The sequence below is a fragment of the Molothrus aeneus genome, chromosome 10 (genome assembly GCF_037042795.1).
Source record: "Molothrus aeneus isolate 106 chromosome 10, BPBGC_Maene_1.0, whole genome shotgun sequence".
NCBI classification, from domain to species: Eukaryota; Metazoa; Chordata; class Aves; order Passeriformes; family Icteridae; genus Molothrus; species Molothrus aeneus.
Genome location: NC_089655.1, coordinates 8181393 through 8199619, shown reverse-complemented (window position 1 = coordinate 8199619; position 18227 = coordinate 8181393). Strand labels below are relative to the sequence as shown.

Genomic DNA, 18227 nt, shown 5'->3' with positions numbered 1-18227 from the left:
ATGGTTTGTATGTAAATTAGCTAAGGAGGATATTAGACTGAGTTGCCTTTTGGTAGGAAGCCATCCTGGCATTTCTTTGAAAAACTCTAGAGATGTTTAAATAATCCTTATACTAACAGATGTCACCACTGGGAATCTGTTTTACTTTTACAGCTCTTTGTTTGAGTATCTTGCTGGCATTTTTTGATATTTTGGAATGGGGTGTGGATGTGTGTGAAACTCAAACAAATCTATATTTTCTTTTACTTGATTTCTCCCAAATATATATTTTGATTAAAGCTTCAGATAGTAATCCAGGGAAGAAAACCCATAAATTTTGCTATGGGTGTTCCTTTTGTGCAAAAGGGAGAGGACAAAAAATGAACAAGAATCCTTTCCTTTTGTTTTCAACACACTGCAAATGACTGTTTGCTGTTTTCCTGGTCCTGTGCAAGCCCTGGAAATGGGGGACAAGGGATCACAATGGGTCAAGGCAAATAGTCAGTCACACTCTCTCTTAGAACTGAATCCATTGTTCAAGCAAGGCAAGCAAGTTTTCCACTACTAATTTTGGTCTGCATTGGAAACTGTGGCCAGTGTGGTTGTGTGAATAAGGATTAGTAATGGTGAGTGGGCACGGGAGGTAGCTGAAGGGGTGGCATTTTTGTGCCTGTAAAAGCTGTAGTGGTTGCACATTTCTCTCCAAACTTAATATTTTTACTATTTACCTCAGAATACTGCAAGGTGACTTCATTGGGAAAAAAAATATCATCGGGAATATCAACTGCATATGTGTCAGGAAAGTCTTACAATTGACTGTCTCAATAAAACACTAATGAGTATTTTCTAATGGAAATCTGGCCTTAAGGTAGAATTCAGGGAGATGTGTCCCTTCTCTTTATTGTTGTTACTGATCTGCTTACAAGAAAATATGCTCAGGGTTTGGGTCTGACTTTCATTAAGGGAATGAGACAGTTACTGCTGAAGGAAAACTCAGAGGGAAATGAACTCAGAGGGAAATGGGACACACAAAGAGTGTTTGCAGCTGGAGAAAAATTGTTTGTGGTGCCTTTGGTGTAGGAAATAGGAAGAACTAATTTACATGTCAGAAATTTAAAAATTCTTAAAATGAGTTTCACGCCTGTGCAAGGTGTAATGCAGGTATAAGACCTGTGAACACCTTTTGTTCTAATGCAGCAGTGATGTTCAGCTCCTTGAGAGTGGATTTGAGGTCTGGTTGTGCTAAAAGCTGTACAAGAATATCTCAGTGCAGGACAAGACCCAGCAGATGGGTATAAATAAAAAGAGAACAAGGAAATACTCTGGCAGCAGTGCCCAGCACAACAAACTGCCTTATTCTCTGAACTCTTCCAATATCAGTGGCAGCATTGAGGAAAATAATGGCTGCCACTTTTCTAATATAAAAGCAAGGGATGGTTTTTTTCCCATTGTCCTTGCACTTTTTCATCTCTGTGCCTACTATTTTGCTTACATGAAATTAATCCAGAATTTGCAGTATTCTGCTACAAAATCAGTGCACACAGTGAACTAGAGCACACACACATACATATACTCACTTCTTCCAGTTAGTGGCTCCCTAAAACAGGACAAGTAGTTTCTTAGCTAATAAACAACCATTCTTTTTTATCTACACATAATCTGAAATCAGGACAGAGAAACACAGGAATGCTTCAGATTCTGAGTAAGTTCACCATTACTTAAAGGCCAGCCAACCTCTAGACCACAAGTTCCGCACTTCCTTACAGATGTTACCACAAGGAACTGCACATCTCCAGATTCTTGGCAATGATGGCACAACAGGCACTGGATCCCTACAGAGCTTTCTGATTTTGTTTATTTAGCATCACAGTTTTAATGTGGGCAATCACATACATCCAGCTTGCTAGTGGCTGTTTCAGAAGATCTGTGCAGAACTTGGAGCAGAGTGCTTCTCCCAGAGGTAAACTCACAAAATTCATTTTTCTCCTGTCCTGTGAATGTATCAGTCATGCCTACATGCATAGAAAAAACTTTCCACTTTGTGGAAAAAAGCAACGATTTTTTATTTAATTGTAAAGAAGGACAAAGAGTCTGCCCTCCTATTTAAACAGCACACATTAAAAAAGAAGGAGGAGTTGATATTTTTTCTTACTTTACAGAGTTTTCTCCTATATGGTTGCCAATATTTTGTTCATAATAATGGGTGAACAAAAAGATGGGTGGACCATCTCAGATAGGATGGTTTAATCTGAGTTAATTAGAATTTACACTTTATTAGAAGTGCCAGAAATCTTCAGTGCTCTGTAGGGAACCTGTCTCTGATGCAGTTTGATTGGTACCATCATTGCATAAATAATCTCTGAAAAGATTGCTGTCTCTGAACACAGAATAAAAATGAATTAGTGCTCTGACACTCTATTCTTTTGACAGTTTTACAAAAAAGACAATTCAAAGATTTTTGCACAAAAATTATCTTTGCTTATACTGAACTTTTACTGGTGCAATTAAAGTAATGCTTTATTTTTTTTAATAATACCTGTAGTAAATTATGGCAAGAAACCTAAAATTCCAGTATGAAAAAAAAATCTGGGAAACACTTTGTTTTAATTTATATTAATTTTAGATTTATTCTGTTTTCACATGAAGGGCCCAATTCTGCCCATATATTAAAGCTTAGTAGCTAAGCTGCTGGTAAAACTCAACTTTAGAACAGGCTGGTGCAGAATCTTAAACTGTGACCCTATTCTTGACAGACAAAACCCAAGTCTGCCTGACTGATTGCTTCTCCCGGTGCAGAAAAATGTGTGGGTGCTTTTAAGGAAGTCTGGATGCAGTGTGCAGTTTCAGTTTTACCTTTCCAATTCAGCCAAGGCTCCTCTGAAGCTGCTGCGGGCGATTCCCGGCGCACTCTGGCACAGGCTCTTGGGCTGACGTTTGTTTCCTTATTAATGGCACACCGAGCCCTTGGGAGGAGGCTGTCCCTGCATGTCCCCTCTGGCTGGTGGCCCTGGCCCTGCCAGAGCTCTCCTGCCACTGGCACTGCTCCTGTGCCAGGCTGACATCACCATCCCGCCAATTTTTCATTTCTGGAAGCTGAGCCACTCCCAGATGCTCCTGAGTAAGGAGCGCAGCTGCTGAGGACAGGCAGTACAAAAAGGGAGATATTCCAGAGCAGTTTGTAATAATTAAGGTGTCTGTTAACCTCCACAGCTTTAAATAACCTTTCAGTGAAACGTGGGCAGGTGCATTCCTCTCCAGGTTGCCAAGCATCTGTGCACTGCAAACAGCCTTACACAGTTATTTGCTCTGGTTTATTGGTCACACTTTCACAGGAAAAACCTGCAGGTCTCTGCTTGCCCCTGGCCTTGCTGAGGGTGAGAGCTGTGGTGAGCCAAGCCGACACCTCTGCTGCAGAGCGGGAGCTTGCACCGCTTACATTTGATCGGCTCATTCAGTGAAAAGCAGTAATACCTGTTCTGACATTTTGCTGCATTTATTTCTCTGCTTCATCCATGCTGATTTTATCTTTTGCCAGTGCCCTTTTAGGTTTATTTATTTTAGGAAACATAATCTGCATTGTAAACACTCCTGGATTTGTAAATAGCTTTGCTGATAGGATTTCTTTTCACGGACCTGGTAATGGCATATTATAAATTTTAGACTAACTATGAGATTTGAGTTGTGTTGCCAGGACCAGTGTAATAAAAGATACTCCTTCAATTGTCATTAAATTCCTGTTACATTTCACTTATGCTTCTCTAGTTTCCTTTAGCACTGCTGCTTAGAAAAGGCAAAAAATCTATGCATCTGTCTGTCTGTATATTGTCAAGTCACGCCGTGTGCCTACTCTGAATAAAGACACTGTCACAGGTCCTGTAATCAGCATCAAGGCAGTAATGAATAGGAAAATCTTGTGATGATCATCACGATTAACAAAAGGAAATGTAAATAATCTACAGTGCCTAAAGCTCACTTTTTTTGCAGAGTGGATTTGCAAGTGAGCTATAAACCTGATCCTTTTCTTATTGAGGTCAGCAGCAAAACTCCTGCTAATCCCAGCTGAAATAAAATCATTCTGCCAGCTTGATGTTTATAGAAATGCATATTACCTTCATGGAGATGTTCTCCCGCTACAGCTTTTTGTATTACAGCCTGCAACTTCATCTAAAGCAAACATGACCTGAGGAATGAAATCTTACACATATCAAATAAAAAGCTGTTATTCTGAAATAGCTAGCAATAAATTTTGTCAAGTAATCTACTGGCAAATGTTTAATACTCACAGATCCAAAAGAATCAGTGAATCCAGGGAGGGAAAGGCTGGGCACATCTGAGCACTTGTGCTGGGAAGGAGCCGGCAGTGACTGGCTGGTGCCAAGCCTGATAAAGGTGCACCTTTGGGGCATTATTTCCTTTGACAATGAGACTCTGTGTGTAAGTCTTACACTTCCTGGGGTTATTTTACACTCTTTTGCAAATACCCAAGTAGTGTGGAAGTTGTGTGGGAGTGGAGTAAATAGGATTGAATTTTTGTAGGAAAAGGCTTTTCAGAGGAGAGACGGGTGAATTTTTCCTGCAGGCTGTGGAATTGCATACTAAAGGAAGAGCTTCTTCCCCCCCCCCCCCCCCCCCGCTTTCTTATTTTTCCTTTTTTTTTTTTCTTTCCCCCTTCTAAATGTAGTGCTGGGCCTCAGGAGGCCCATGAACACACAGAGCTTCCTACTGAGGTTGTCACTTGACTGACAGCAAAAAGCTTCTGGGGAGATGGACAAGCATGAGTAGGTGGACATAGAAAAATGGAGAATGAAAAGATAAAGTAAAAATAGAACCAAACGTTCATCCAAAATCACAGCCCTTTCAGGGGCTTAATGTAACTTACAAATGTTGTGTTTGTGATTGGAAAAAGCATAAAACAACTCTGTATGTATAAGCATACATGTGTCTAAGACATTTGATATCCATTCAGTGTTCTGCTAGAAATTATATTAACTACAGTGATACATCCAAGACAACACCCTTGTGTCAGTGCCCAATTATTTATACACTAATATATTCCCTCAGTGCTTTAAAATACGAGGAGAACAAATTGTGAGTGAGTAGGAAATGCAGCAATATTTCAGTCCTTACATTTCAAGATGATTTACAGTTTCTCAGAGGGTCTGTGTTTGTGTGTTCTTGTGCCTGTTTGTCTGTACCACTTGAGTCCTGATCTCTAAATAATTTGGCTGGGCTTGAACTCTCTGAAGCAGGCAGGATCAAACATTTAACACACTGTCATAATTATTACAATGTCTGTTGCAAATGAATACAATTTCACCGAGGAACTGAGACAAATACAAGCTCTGAGACAAATACCAGAGATGTTGGCTGTGCTTTATTGAGCTGCATTAAATTGACCGTTAAATGGTGTAAACTTGACGATGGTGCAAACATGATTAGTTCCCATCAAAGCCAAATCACTCCTGATAGTGAGTTAGAATAACATAAGTTGTCAGGTTGGCAGCAGAGCAGGCTGCTCAGGTAATAGGCGTTTAAGACAAATGTAACAGCTCCAACAGCTGTAACAAAATTTTAAGGAATAAATTTTGATGTCAGATACTTTGTTGAAGGGTGGAGTTATTGGCTGAAGCTGAGAACAGGATTTAGTCCAAGTATCAATGACATCTGTTAAAACCAAGCTGGGCTTTTAGGATTTGTTGAAATGACACAAAGTAAGGAAATTGTGATTATTTTGGCAAGACTTCTTAAAAAAAGCCCCACATACTGGAGGCAAAATATAGTAGTTTTGGTAGGATTGCAAACATTTTATTTTATGACATTTGCAGGCCTTTTTTACATTGTCTGTGTTTATTTTATGTGACTTTTTTAACAAATTAAAGTTGCATTAAATTACAGAAAAATTTTTAAGGTTTCAAAGCATTTTATATATTTTTAATGACGACTGAGTCTTCTGGCATTGCCACAAAAATAACTTTAATTAAAAAAAGAAGACGTTTTGATGCTTCACCATTCCCATAAAGTTTATCCTGACTAGTAGTAGATCTGTCAGAGGCATCAAAGATGTGAAAAGAACATGCAGATAGTTTTAATTGAGGACTGCCTATATTTCTCTGTAAATAATAAAAAAGGCACTAAACCTTTTCTTCCTTCTCATTAGGCCAAGAATTCTTGTAGATAATTAAAGTCAGGAAGTACAAGTTTTAACAGTTGCATTGACTGTGCTACACTGTTTTCTAACTCCCATTATCTAAGCAGCCGCTTAAAAGATTTATTTTCTACGGAAAGAGAAAAACGCACCAGCTATCTTTGCAGGGTTATCTTAAAGGTTCGGCCAGTGGGAGCTCCAAAAGAAATGTTCAAGGCTAAGGAAAACATTCTCAGCCTCAGGAATAGGAACCTCATTGTTAAAACGGTGTTACCAAACCTTCTTAACAGCACTTTTAAGAGCCAAAAAATTGCATCCTCCCAAGATCTTGACCTGAAATTAAACCAGGTGAAAGATACTCTATGTTTTAAGCAAAAAGTGTCAGTAAGGGCGTGTTTGTAAGTATTATGTTTCAGAGATATTTGGATTTGGGGAAAAGTAGAGTGATTTAAAGAGAAAACAGCAGATTCTGAGCAGGCGTGTTTCCCGATGCACAGAATTGTTAGTCAGACTTTAAGCCGCATTCAAAATATTTTTTTAGCTAATCGGGCCTGTAAAGGGCTTCTGTGCGGAAGCTACAGCTAACTCTGGCAAGGATTCGTTTTATCCTAGACGGAGGAAAAATCCTCGGAGCGTCTGGGTGCGATTCCCCGAGTGCGAGGTGCTGGGACACAGCCGGGGGAAGGAGCCGGGTCCCGCACGGAGCCAGGGGAGCGCCGGGCGGGCCGAGAGGGAGCTGCGGGACAAGGGGGCTGCCCCACGGGACAGGGGGAGCTGCTACCGCCTCCGAACCTGCGGGAAACCGAGGCAGCGCCGCGGGACAAGGGGGCTGCCCCACGGGACAGGGGGCTGCTGCTACCGCCTCCGAACCTGCGGGAAACCAAGGCAGCGCCACCGCCGGGAGCCGCGGCGGGAGCGTGGGGAACTCGGCGGCCGAAGAGGGCTGCGCTGCGGGAACCGCCGGCTCTGGAGCTTCCCGAGGCTCAGGCAGCGGTACCGATAGCGGAGGAGGGACGGAGCATCACAGGGAGGGCAGTGGGGGAGCTGCTCGGTTTCCCCCGGTCCCGCAGCGCTGTCTCGGCAGGCGGCTGGGTGGCCGGACAGAGAAACAGACAGGTCTGGGGGCTGCTCTGTGAGTGCGGACTATTCAAGGACGGTTCTCAGCCCACTGACGCTGCCTGACCCACCCAAGGCTTAGCGGGCTTCTACAAACTACGCTTTTGTTGTCAAGGCGCGTTTAGAGAGCCTTATTGAAGAAGTCAGGTGTTCAGAGCGTTCAAAGCAAATCGCGGCTGTGGCTGCAGAGGCAGGATCCCGAGGACAGCCTGAGGGCATCAGCCAGCACCGGTGTCCCCGGGCACGGCTCGGGGGGACCGTCCCGTGTACGAGGGGGATGTGCACGAGCTTGTGGGTCCCGATGGATCTTAGCGTTCAGAGGGAGCCGCTCCGAGCCCGGCTTTCCCTCCAGCCCGCCCCGCCCAGCCGCTGCCCCGGTGCATAAAAGCGTGAACGATTGGCACCTTCGCGGTGAGCGCCGGGCCCGGCCTCTGCCGCTCCCAAGGGAAGCGCTGCTGAGAGCGGCCGCCCGCACTGTCCATCCCTGCCCGTCCCTGCCCATCTCTGTCCACCCCAGTCCGTCCCGGTCCGTCCCTGCCCGGCCCCGGGGAGCCGCTGCCGCTGGAGCCGCTGCTCCCGCCAGGTGGCGCTGTTGCTTAACGGTGGCGCCGGGCCGGGCCGGGCCGGGCGGGGCGGCGGCAGCTCCCGGGACGCTCCCGGGACACTCCCGGGACGCGGGGCAGCCGCGGGCTCGGCGCGGGGCAGGTCCGTGTGCGCGCCGCGGCCGCGGCTCCTCCGCCGCTCTGCCTCTCCTAACTTTGTCTTTTCGTCTTTTCCATCATCTTTAGGAGTACGGACACTGTTAAGGTCGCAGAGCCCTGCGGAGCGCTCACCGGCCGCTGCCGCCGCCCACCCGGGGCAGCGCTCCCCTCACGGCCCGGCCGGAGCGCCCCGCAGTGCCCGGCCCGGCTCCCCGCGGGGCGGGACGGGGCGGGGCGCGCGGCGCGGAGCGGGCGGTGATTGGCGGCGGCACCTGACGGACGGGCCGGCCCCGCCCCCTTGGCAATGTCTAGCGCGCGCCGCGCGCCCCATGTAGGCAGTTATTCCGCTGGGATAGCGCGGCCGGAGCGCGGCGGCGGCGGCATGGCCGGGGTCCCGATCTGCGCACTCCTCCCGCTCCTCGTCGGCGTCTGCGGTGCCGTCACTGGCTCTCGGGTCTATCCCGCCAACGAAGGTGAGCCTTGCCGGCGGCCGGGCTGCGCGCTCTCCCGGCGGGGCGCCGGGGCGAAGTTCGATGTCCCCGGGCAGGCAGCGGTGCTGTCCCGTCCCCTCCCCGCCCCGCCGCTCCGCTCGCCGCCGGGACGGCGCCTGCCCCGCGCTGCCCCGGCCGCTCGCTGCCCGCTGCCCGTCCGGCGGGCGCGGACCTGTCCGAGCGGCGCTGCCGGGGCTGCCCGCGGTGCCGGCACAGGTGTCGCGGGGCGGAGCGGAGCGGCTGCCGCCTGCCCCGCGCGTCCCCCAGCGCCGCCGCTGCCCCGGCCGGGCCGGGCCGCCGAGGCTCAGCGCTCCCGCCAGCCGCGCTGGGGCGGCCCCGGATCGGAGGGCGGCTCATGGAACCGGTTCTGCCGGGAGCGCTCGGCGGCTCCGCGCCGTTCCCCGGGGCCCCGGTTCAGCCCGTTCTGCGGGACGGTCCGGCGGCGGCTCCGCGGGACAAGCCCGCGGCCGTCCCGCGCTGTGGGCGTGCGGCGCCGGTCCCTCGGGAGCCCCTGCCCTGTCTCTCGGTGCCCAGCCGTGCTCCCGGGGTGTCTCGGGATGTACCCGCTTTGAGCCCATTGCTGGCTGCGGGCGCGCTGTCCCGGGCGGCGGGAGGTGCGGTGCCCAGCGGCGGGGAGCGCTCCGAGAGGCGCTCCGGTGTCTCCCGCAGGTGTGCCGGGACGCCGCCGCTCCCCTCCGCGCCCCTGAGCGGCTCCAGGGCGCCGGGAAACCAACATGCTATTCCTCTGTGAGAGTTTCGAAGTGTTTTTGATATTGACGCGTTCGGAAATAACATTTCGTTTCAAGTGGAAGGTGGATGCGATGTGCTCCGCACATATGGAAACGTTCAGGTAAACCATTTATTTTAGTATTGCCTTTTGGCAGCTGGAATTTAATCTCTTTTATTTATACCTTTCTGCAGTTACCTTGCTGGATTCCAGATCAGTTCAGGGAGAACTGGGGTGGATAGCAAGTCCCCTGGAAGGAGGGGTAAGTTTTAAACCGCTATCTGATCAAAAGGGTAAAGGGGGTGATTAGTAACTTTCAGAGAGTCCTAATGGCTCGATTATTGTTGATTGTGGTGAGGAGGTCAGATTTCTTCCCTGGCTTACCAAGTGAATTACTCTTTGTTGGAGAAACTCTATACTCCCTTTGGATAGTTCTGTCATGGAATAAGTGGAAACCAAAAGGACAGAAAAGAGGTTTCAGAATTAAGAGATTGGTTGAGGCATGGGCTTAGATGCCTATTTAAAACTGAAATACCAACAAGAAATGTGATCTGCCGACTGAATTGGCATTCTTGACTGCTATTATTTTATCTGTGGACTGTCTCGGCTGGGAGATGTTCAGGGCAATTGCTGTTCTATTTCTGGATGAAGGAGTAGGGATCAATATACACAACAGACCTTTTGTTGTGATGGGACGGTTGTCCTGTTTCAGGGTGTAAACATCGTGTGTTTTGGTTTCTGAACAGATAAATTGCAGCACCCAGTGCTTGACTGTGATTCCTTGGAGTTTCTTTTTATGTACTTTTACAATTATCTTATTGAAGAGAAGGCTGCTCGATTGCACTGCCCAGTGCTGATGTGATGATATTAAGAGGTTCATTGCTTGGCTTAGAGTCCCTTTGCTAAGAGAGGTTTAATTTTTGGTTTAGCTTTATATTATTAGATGCTCCTTGCTGCTCCCTCATCTGTGCCCTGACCTACAGGGTGCCCAATGCCTCTCTGGGAAACTCCATCGAATGTTGGACTCTGGAATTGCTGGGATCTGGAGGAGACTGTACTTCATGGGAATTGCTTTTAATAAGCAATTAGAAAGGCTTTTTCTTTCTTCATATGAACAATTTAAGCAAAAATGCCAGCAATGTGCACTAAACACTAATGTAAAAAAAAATCCCAAATCCTTTTAATATTAAAGGAGTAAAAGCAGCTTGGAATACTTAAGCAGAAGTAACTAAGTCAAAGTGCTCGAAAAAGGAAAATGCTGAAAGATCAGGACCTGTGCACAACAAAGCACTGGATTCTTCAGGAACCTACAAATTTACTTTTTTTTTTTGTGTGCATTCCCGCTCGTAATTAGAAGAAGCAGAGCTAAGGAAACAGCAGTGAGCGGAAGGAATCCGAGGCTGCGTTGGCTGCTGATGCATTATGCATAAGCTCTGAATAACCATAACACGGGAGAATGGGGGATTGTTTTGCTCCCCCATTGTCGTTCTGGGTGAACTTGACTACAGTCCTGGCTTGTGCTCCGCCTGAGCACGCTGTGCTGTCCCCGAAACTCGCTTTTTCAGAGAGTGGGGATGTGATTGGCAGGCCTCTGGCAGCGCCCACGGTGCACATTCAGCGCTGATTGCAGGCAATTGCCCTCATCTTTTGACAGCGTGGAAAGGTACAGCTCTATCTCGGGCAGAGTCGGGCTTCCCTGTTCATCCCACACCCTGGAAGTGTCGCTTAACGAGACGGGGTCTTTCGGACGCCTCTCCAAGGGATATCTACGCTGTGTATTCAAACAGAACCTAAAATACAAGTTTTAATAAGTCAGCAGTGGAATCAATGATCAGAGGACAGCTGTGTATTATTAATGGCTGTTGGATTCCCCCTTTCTCCACATGCTTTTTCTGAAAGCGCCATGCAAGCTTGAGAAGGAAAAATGTGTGCTCTTATTGTGGACGTGACTTGTTTCACTAAACCTACATATGTGTGTTCTATTTTTAAGCCTGTAGTGAAAAATTTAAGAGTACATGGTCTGTTTCTGAGATATAGTGCTTGGAAAGCATTTACTTTACTTCATATGCTGCAGATTTATTTCAAGCAGCAGAAACAAACTCCTTTTTCTTCCTGGGAAGAATTTGTCTTTCAGTGTTTTTCTTTACCTGTGTATACTTTATTTTCTATTAAAAAAAAAGGTATTTTTCTAGATCTGAACCCCACTGTTCCTGGGTTGTGTGGACAAGAAGGGCTGGAGATAAAGATCTAGTCATTTAGCTAGTTATATAGTAGCCTCAGAGGAATTATTGAATTGCATTATAAATGTAATTAATGATTTACTCTTGCAATTCACAGTTGAAAAGCAGGTTTTGTGCCCAGAAAGTTTTAATCTGCATCATTAAACTGTGGGAAGAGCTGAATTATAAAATTTAATTTCAGCTTGAAAGCAAAAAGTTACAGCTTTGACCACATACTTAGAGTCACAAGTAATTTACATTTTGGGCTGGACATTTTGGGCTGTCGTTATTTTCAGCTCTGTCAGAAAGATGCACTTGGGTTTGTTTCGTATTTGTGTAAACAGAATGAGAAGCCCAGCTCTGTACATTTGTGTGTTGGTCAGCAGATGGGTGTGTTGAGAACAGGATCCAAAAACTTGCTGAATTCAGTTGCTGTGTCTGTGACCTCAGCGGTCTCGCTATTGAATCCTCCAGCAGCATCCTCCATTGTGTTAATGCACTAAAGGAAATCCCATCAACAAGTATTATTTCCCTCTGCTTCTTCCTTTTTCTTGTACCACACACAATATTGGTAGCATAGGCAATCTGAAGATAAGCAGGATGGAAAGTGATGGATCATAAAGACAACATTGTAACAGTGCACTAGCTCTGTGGTGCTCTAAATTAAACAAGTCTGTCTTCTTACTAACAACATGTTACACTTTACATTGATAGATGGGTTTTTAAGATTTATTTCTTCCTTTTCTCTGGAAAGGAGTGACATGCTGAGTATTGATTTCCCCCCTCCTTCATTTTAATTTGCAGTTATCTCTAGGCAGCAAATAAAATATTATTCTTTCTGCTCCTAGTGACTCATGGTGCTAACTGCTGTCATTCTATAAACGGATTCAGCTAAGCTGGAAGCTTTTTAAGTAAAAATCACTTGCATAAGAGCAATCCTTGTGAGAAGAATGCAGGATATTATACAAGAAGCCCCTTCATCTTAAGAAGGCCTCTGTTTATCAAAGCTATGGCTTCAGTAGTTTTGAAAAGCACTTCCGAGAAGTCTCTTTAAAGTTATTACTGTTTTCTAAGGATAATTTTATATGCTTCATTGTATTGCTTGCAAACCTAGTCAGCATATCATTATCTAATATTGTTATAGGGAAGGATAAATTGAATGATGTGAATTGAAGTGCTATGGTTCTGCTGGTTTTATTTCCTGGAGAGATTTCTTTTCCTAATGCCCCTACTTTCCCTTCTCTCCCTGCCAGTAGAGCACTCTGATAAAGTTTTTTTTGTCTATGATAATACTTTGACCAATTTTTTTCAGAACTGTTGAGTATGTGCTTTCCTTCTCTGAATTCATTATGCTAAACTCCTGTATCTCCTCCTTCCAAACCCACTTTGGATTACACATATTGTTGTTGTTTCATAATCATGTTGCCTGGTTGGCACTTCTGAAGATGCCTGAACTTGATCTGAGGGGTGTAACAATTCTGAAGAATGCTGCTATCCTGATCTTTCAGCAATTTCCCTCTCTGGTAACTCTTTTGGGATTTTGATAGTATGAATTTAGCTGTTCCCTGACATTTCCTCCAGAAAAAATGTGTAGAGTTTTTTCTTTTTTTACCTTCCTACTGGTAAGAAACTCTGTTTGGATAACAAAGTTATGGTGATGTTGCTGGTCGACTGATGATATTGTCTTTTTACCTGTTTTTCCTTTCTAAGAGCTACCCAAGTTCTTTGTAGACAGCTATTTCTGCCCAGCTCCAAAGCAGAATTTACTGAGTCTGTCTGGGACATTGGTAAGCCCAGGAAAGTAGTTGGCAGCTTAGAGAACTAATAAGAGAGTGGCTTGTGAGTTTTGAAAATAAGTGGTAGTGATGCCTGAAATGTGGATGTCACCCTCTCTGTGTGACTAAGTTGCACTGTGTCACCTGCTGGATATTTCCAGGTGTGAGGCAGGGTCCATGAGATATCTGCTGCAGAGAAAACACTGCAGGGCAGTGCTGCTCTGTGAAGTTCTGTGTGTAGCCCTGCTCCAGGCAGTGTTCTGTAGACTGAACTGTACTGAAATAAACCGAGTCAGTCGAGGTAGCGTTCTTGGATAGGTTCAGAGGGCCCTTAAAGCACATGCTTGCTCCTCGAGGAATGAGGGATTTGGAATTTGTTTCTTCTGAACAGATGCTTCCTTTAATGTCCAAGCAGTTGAAGTCCTGGCTATGGCTTTGTCTGCTGAGCTGTTTTTTGGTCTGTTTGTTTGTTTCCCCGTAATGGAACGAGTGCCTATTTTTTGTTGTGAAGCTCTGTTGTTCCTTTTAACACGGATGTGTTTTTCTCCCCCTTTTCCTCCCTGCAGTGGGAGGAAGTGAGCATCATGGATGAGAAGAACACTCCTATCCGCACCTACCAAGTCTGCAACGTGATGGAGCCCAGTCAGAATAATTGGTTACGAACTGATTGGATTCCCCGAGAGGGGGCTCAGAGGGTTTATATTGAAATCAAGTTCACGCTCAGAGACTGCAACAGCCTGCCAGGTGTCATGGGAACTTGCAAGGAGACTTTCAACCTTTATTACTATGAATCGAACAACGATAAAGAGCGTTTTATTCGCGAGAGCCAGTTTGCCAAGATTGACACCATTGCTGCTGATGAGAGCTTCACCCAGGTGGACATTGGTGACAGGATCATGAAGCTGAATACAGAGATCAGGGACGTGGGACCACTCAGCAAGAAGGGGTTTTATTTGGCTTTCCAGGACGTCGGTGCCTGCATTGCTTTGGTCTCTGTCCGCGTGTTCTACAAGAAGTGCCCGCTGACGGTTCGGAACCTGGCGCAGTTTCCAGACACCATTACTGGGGCTGACACCTCCTCTCTGGTGGAGGTTCGTGGCTCCTGTGTCAACAACTCGGAAGAGAAGGATGTGCCAAAAATGTACTGTGGGGCAGATGGCGAATGGCTGGTGCCCATTGGCAACTGCTTGTGCAATGCTGGCTATGAGGAGCGCAATGGAGAATGCCAAGGTAGGGTGAGCCATATTGTACTGTTCATTAGGACATAGTGGAATGCATAATTCAATCAGAGATGAGAGTAAATGGACTAAAGCCAGCAATTAGCAGCCCTCTGGGATGTGGTGGGACAGAGGGGTTTAATGAAGAAGTCCAACAGCTCCAGGTGGCAAGGCTAAGAATTATATAATGCAAAACAAATTATATTGCTGTAATAGGCAGAAGGTGAAACACATTTTCTAGCAGACGCCTAAATTTGATTTGGCTCGATAGTCACCAAAATGTGGATGACTGCAAAGCAGTGCAGTTGAGCTACCATTGTTTGAAGAGAGAAATCTTTCAAGGGAACTCTGTTAAACACGGGAAATTCTGGCAAAGTTGACTTTGGATAATGCAGTAGGTTAAGAACCAGTCTGGGAGGCAGCACAGGAGTTTTAGCTGGATTACTTTCCCACTTTAGGAAGTGGAAATCTTTGGTGTTTTACTTGTCGCAAATTTTTAGCACTAAATACCCTTTGATATTTGACACTGCTGCCTTTGTTAAATATTTTCATTTCTCAGAGAGTCTCTATTGTCAGTTAAATAATAGAGGTGCTAGGATACTCTTAGAAATGCTAGAAGTCTCCACCCCACCCTCCCACACACACACTATCCTGTGTGCTGCAGAATTAGGGATTAAAGTTTGTATAAAAGAGAGATTCGCCTAAAAGAAAAACCTTCAATACCGATATTCTCTTCGCCTTCCTTTTCTGGATAAAGAAGCTGTAGAAAGTTAGGGAAGGAGAGAAGACAGTTTATAAATAAAATATCTTTAGCCTCTGCTTTGAAAGTCTTGCTCATGTAAGCATAAATTAAGATCAAACTTAAATGGTTTTTCGCACAGGTCAATGAGCTTAATTTTGCTGGGTGCTGAATTGAAGGTGCTTAGCTCCTTCAGGGATTTGGAGCCATGTTTTAGAAAATGTTCTTTGGAGTCAGTTGCCTCATCTTCTTGGTATTTTTTACTAGAGCATTTCTATCATCTTGAGACTGAGAACAAGTTAGCAAAGCAAGTAACTGGCTGCTTTTGTGATGGATTCCTGAGAGAATGGTGTCTTTTGAATGTCCTACTTGATTTCTTTTAAATGGTAATTTACAGTCAATATGAAGTTCGTTATTATGCATTGAAATTATATTTTGGTAGGAAAGAACTGCTATGTGTGACCTTCAGCTTTAATTTCCCGAGTTTTTGCTCTATGAGAGAAGCCTAATGTGGCATAGTGGCAACAAAACTGCCATGGGCTGAAATTACAGAGGACTGAAAGATGAGCTGCACAATGACAGACCATCCTGTCTGGGGTAAAATGCTGTTTTTTCTTGTTGGTTTTTCCATCCTGTGAGATGGAAACTCAAAAGCCTTTTTGTCACCAAGTGTGTGAACCTGTGGCACTGCCTGGGTGCTGCTGGGGGAGCCATTGGTGGCTGGGGAGATGCTGTTAATCTCTCACAGCTCAATAGCTTTTGAGCAAAGCTTCCTGACACCTCACCAGCCTGGGCTGTGAGAGGAGGAGGTGAAGTGGGGAAGCATTTATTGGTTTATTGCACAGAGATGATTCCACCTTCTCCCACAGCCTATTAGGTCAGTACTGGGTCGTTCTGACTGACACAGATCATCCATTTCTCAGTGTCAATGGCCCAGATGTGGTGAGCTAATTGTCCAACAAATCTTGTGTTGTTTGGGGGAAATCTCTTGAGGTTTTGCTGATGGGCAGTGGTTATAGCGGCATGCTTTTTAGGTTCATTTTTGTAGTGTTGGAGCAGACCTTGGGGATGACTGCCAGCTTACCTAAAGGCTCTCAGCTGCATCTGGGGACGTTTGGGCTCAGGAAACCCAATTCTCCATTTCCCAATTAAAAAGGAGATCAGGTGATGCCATATTGACAAAAGTGTTAGAAATGTTCTGTCTCTTGGGCTCTCCAGAGTGAAGTTGGCCTGTGCTCATCATTTTCAGAGCATTCCAGCCAGCACATAATTGAAAGTGCTAAACTCATTTCATCAGCTGTTACTTGTGGTTTCCTTTTCTCACACTTGCCATTCTCCAGCCAGAACAGTTAACTGGGAAGCTCCTCCTGATGAATTCATGAAGCTCACCAGAACTGTGCAGCTTCTCTCCAGTTTCCAGTGAGGCTGTTAAAGCAGTTTGGCCTTTGACACTACTGAATGAGGTTTCCCCTTTTCTTTCCACTCTTAACTTCATCGTTTAGCTAATGTTCTGCTCTGACAGGTTTTTGGAGGGGAGGAGGAGGATGAAGTGAGGAGGATTCCTGTGGTTTTGATATAGAGGACTGGGGGCAGGGGAAGAGACTTTGAGTTTGGGAAAGGCTGTGAAAGGGCGCTGGTCTGGGATGGGAGCTGGTGAGCAGGTTCCACCTCAATTGTTTTTCAATAGGTTGACTGTGGCAGGACAAATACAAGGAAAGGTCAGAGGTTGTCCGTTTCCTCATCCATCTTCCCCTGTGATCCTAGGGTCAGAGTGAGGATTGATTAAGATCTTAAATGTTTAACAAAAGCTCAGTGGGCAGGAATAGTTTGGGCCAGTGGACTGGGGCTTTGCACTTGTTGGGAGATCCCCAGTCTGTGCTGGAGCTCCTTGTCCTCTCCTGGGAGCCGCTCCCTGCACACAGGGCTGGGACAGACCAGCTGGCCCTTGGGCTGTCCTGCAAGCTGCTTCAAGTTCACTCGCCCTCCCAATTTTTAAATAAAAAAAAAATATCTCTTTTCCTTGAGATTCTTTTGCCTGATTTCTGATGTGTGTGTGTGTGTGTGTAGGAAGCATAATGGAAAGCCTTTTCACATCTAAAGTTCTTGTAGTGGGAGTTAATGACTTTCTGACCTCAAATGGGATTTTTAAAAATTTGTGTCGGTGGTATGGAGGTGTTTGACTATGATGACAAAAAGCTGCCCTTTCTCTGACTGCTTTTTTATCCCAGTTAATTTTATTGATGATGATTTTCTTATTGAACATCCATAAGTGTGTGTTTATGTATATATGCAAAAACCTGGTACAGGAAGGAAAAGGAGCTAAGTACTAAATCCATATTTAGTTGGGAAGCTTCACAAGTGTGTCATGGCAGTAGTTCTGCAAAATTGGTCCTGATGTGTAAAAGTTTTAGTTGAGCTCTGATTCTTTGCTTGCAAATGAACTTGTAGCTGGGAATTAGATGCCAAAGAAAATTCCAATTTGCTATTTGTACTACTGTTTATTCTCCCCCAAATGTTCTGTGTTAGTGGCTATCCATTTAGGAGAATATGAATGTGGAACATTGTTGATGGAAGACGACTATCCCAAATAGTGGCACATCTCAAGACTAAGGCAATTAGTGCTTTAGGGCAAAGCTGAGACATAAAGTAATTTTAAACTTCACTTGTAGACATCATTGTTATGTAAATTGTTTTGTTACACATTAATAAAATGTGGTTTGGATTTAGTTACGATTTCCTTATGATAAAACACGTATCTTTCTAACTCAAAGGAGGAGGGGGAAAAACAAGCAGGAAGGGAGAAAAGACAGATTAAAGAAGCAATAGACTGTAGCCATCTGTGATGATTTTGATGCTGTGAAATTACAAATCTCAATTTTAGACCTGCCATTTAGTATAAATATGTGAGACAGTTGAGATTTTTACTGTGATATTGTAAAGGTTATGAGAGCCAACAGCTTTGTCTTCATCTACACTTGCTTTTTCTGAGTTGTGAATTGGCCAATTGGCAGAAAATCCAGTGTCATTTAAAATATGGCTCAGTCCTGGTTTCTTATCAGTGCTGTTTTTAGAATTTTCCTTCGAACTTTGATAAGAGCATCCCTAAGAAGTAATAATT

At 45.2% G+C, this 18227-nt stretch overlaps 1 protein-coding gene across 1 annotated transcript in view; it reads left to right on the top strand.

The window, feature by feature from the left end:
• The first annotated feature begins 8304 nt into the window (after positions 1 to 8304).
• The window catches only part of EPHA4 (EPH receptor A4), a 105092-nt gene continuing 95169 nt past the window's right edge, over positions 8305 to 18227 (top strand). The window contains exons 1-3 of the mRNA XM_066557045.1: positions 8305 to 8414; positions 9354 to 9421; positions 13720 to 14383. Coding sequence (XP_066413142.1) covers positions 8324 to 8414; positions 9354 to 9421; positions 13720 to 14383 — 823 coding nt within the window. The 5' untranslated portion in view covers positions 8305 to 8323. The remainder of the gene's footprint in view (positions 8415 to 9353; positions 9422 to 13719; positions 14384 to 18227) is intronic.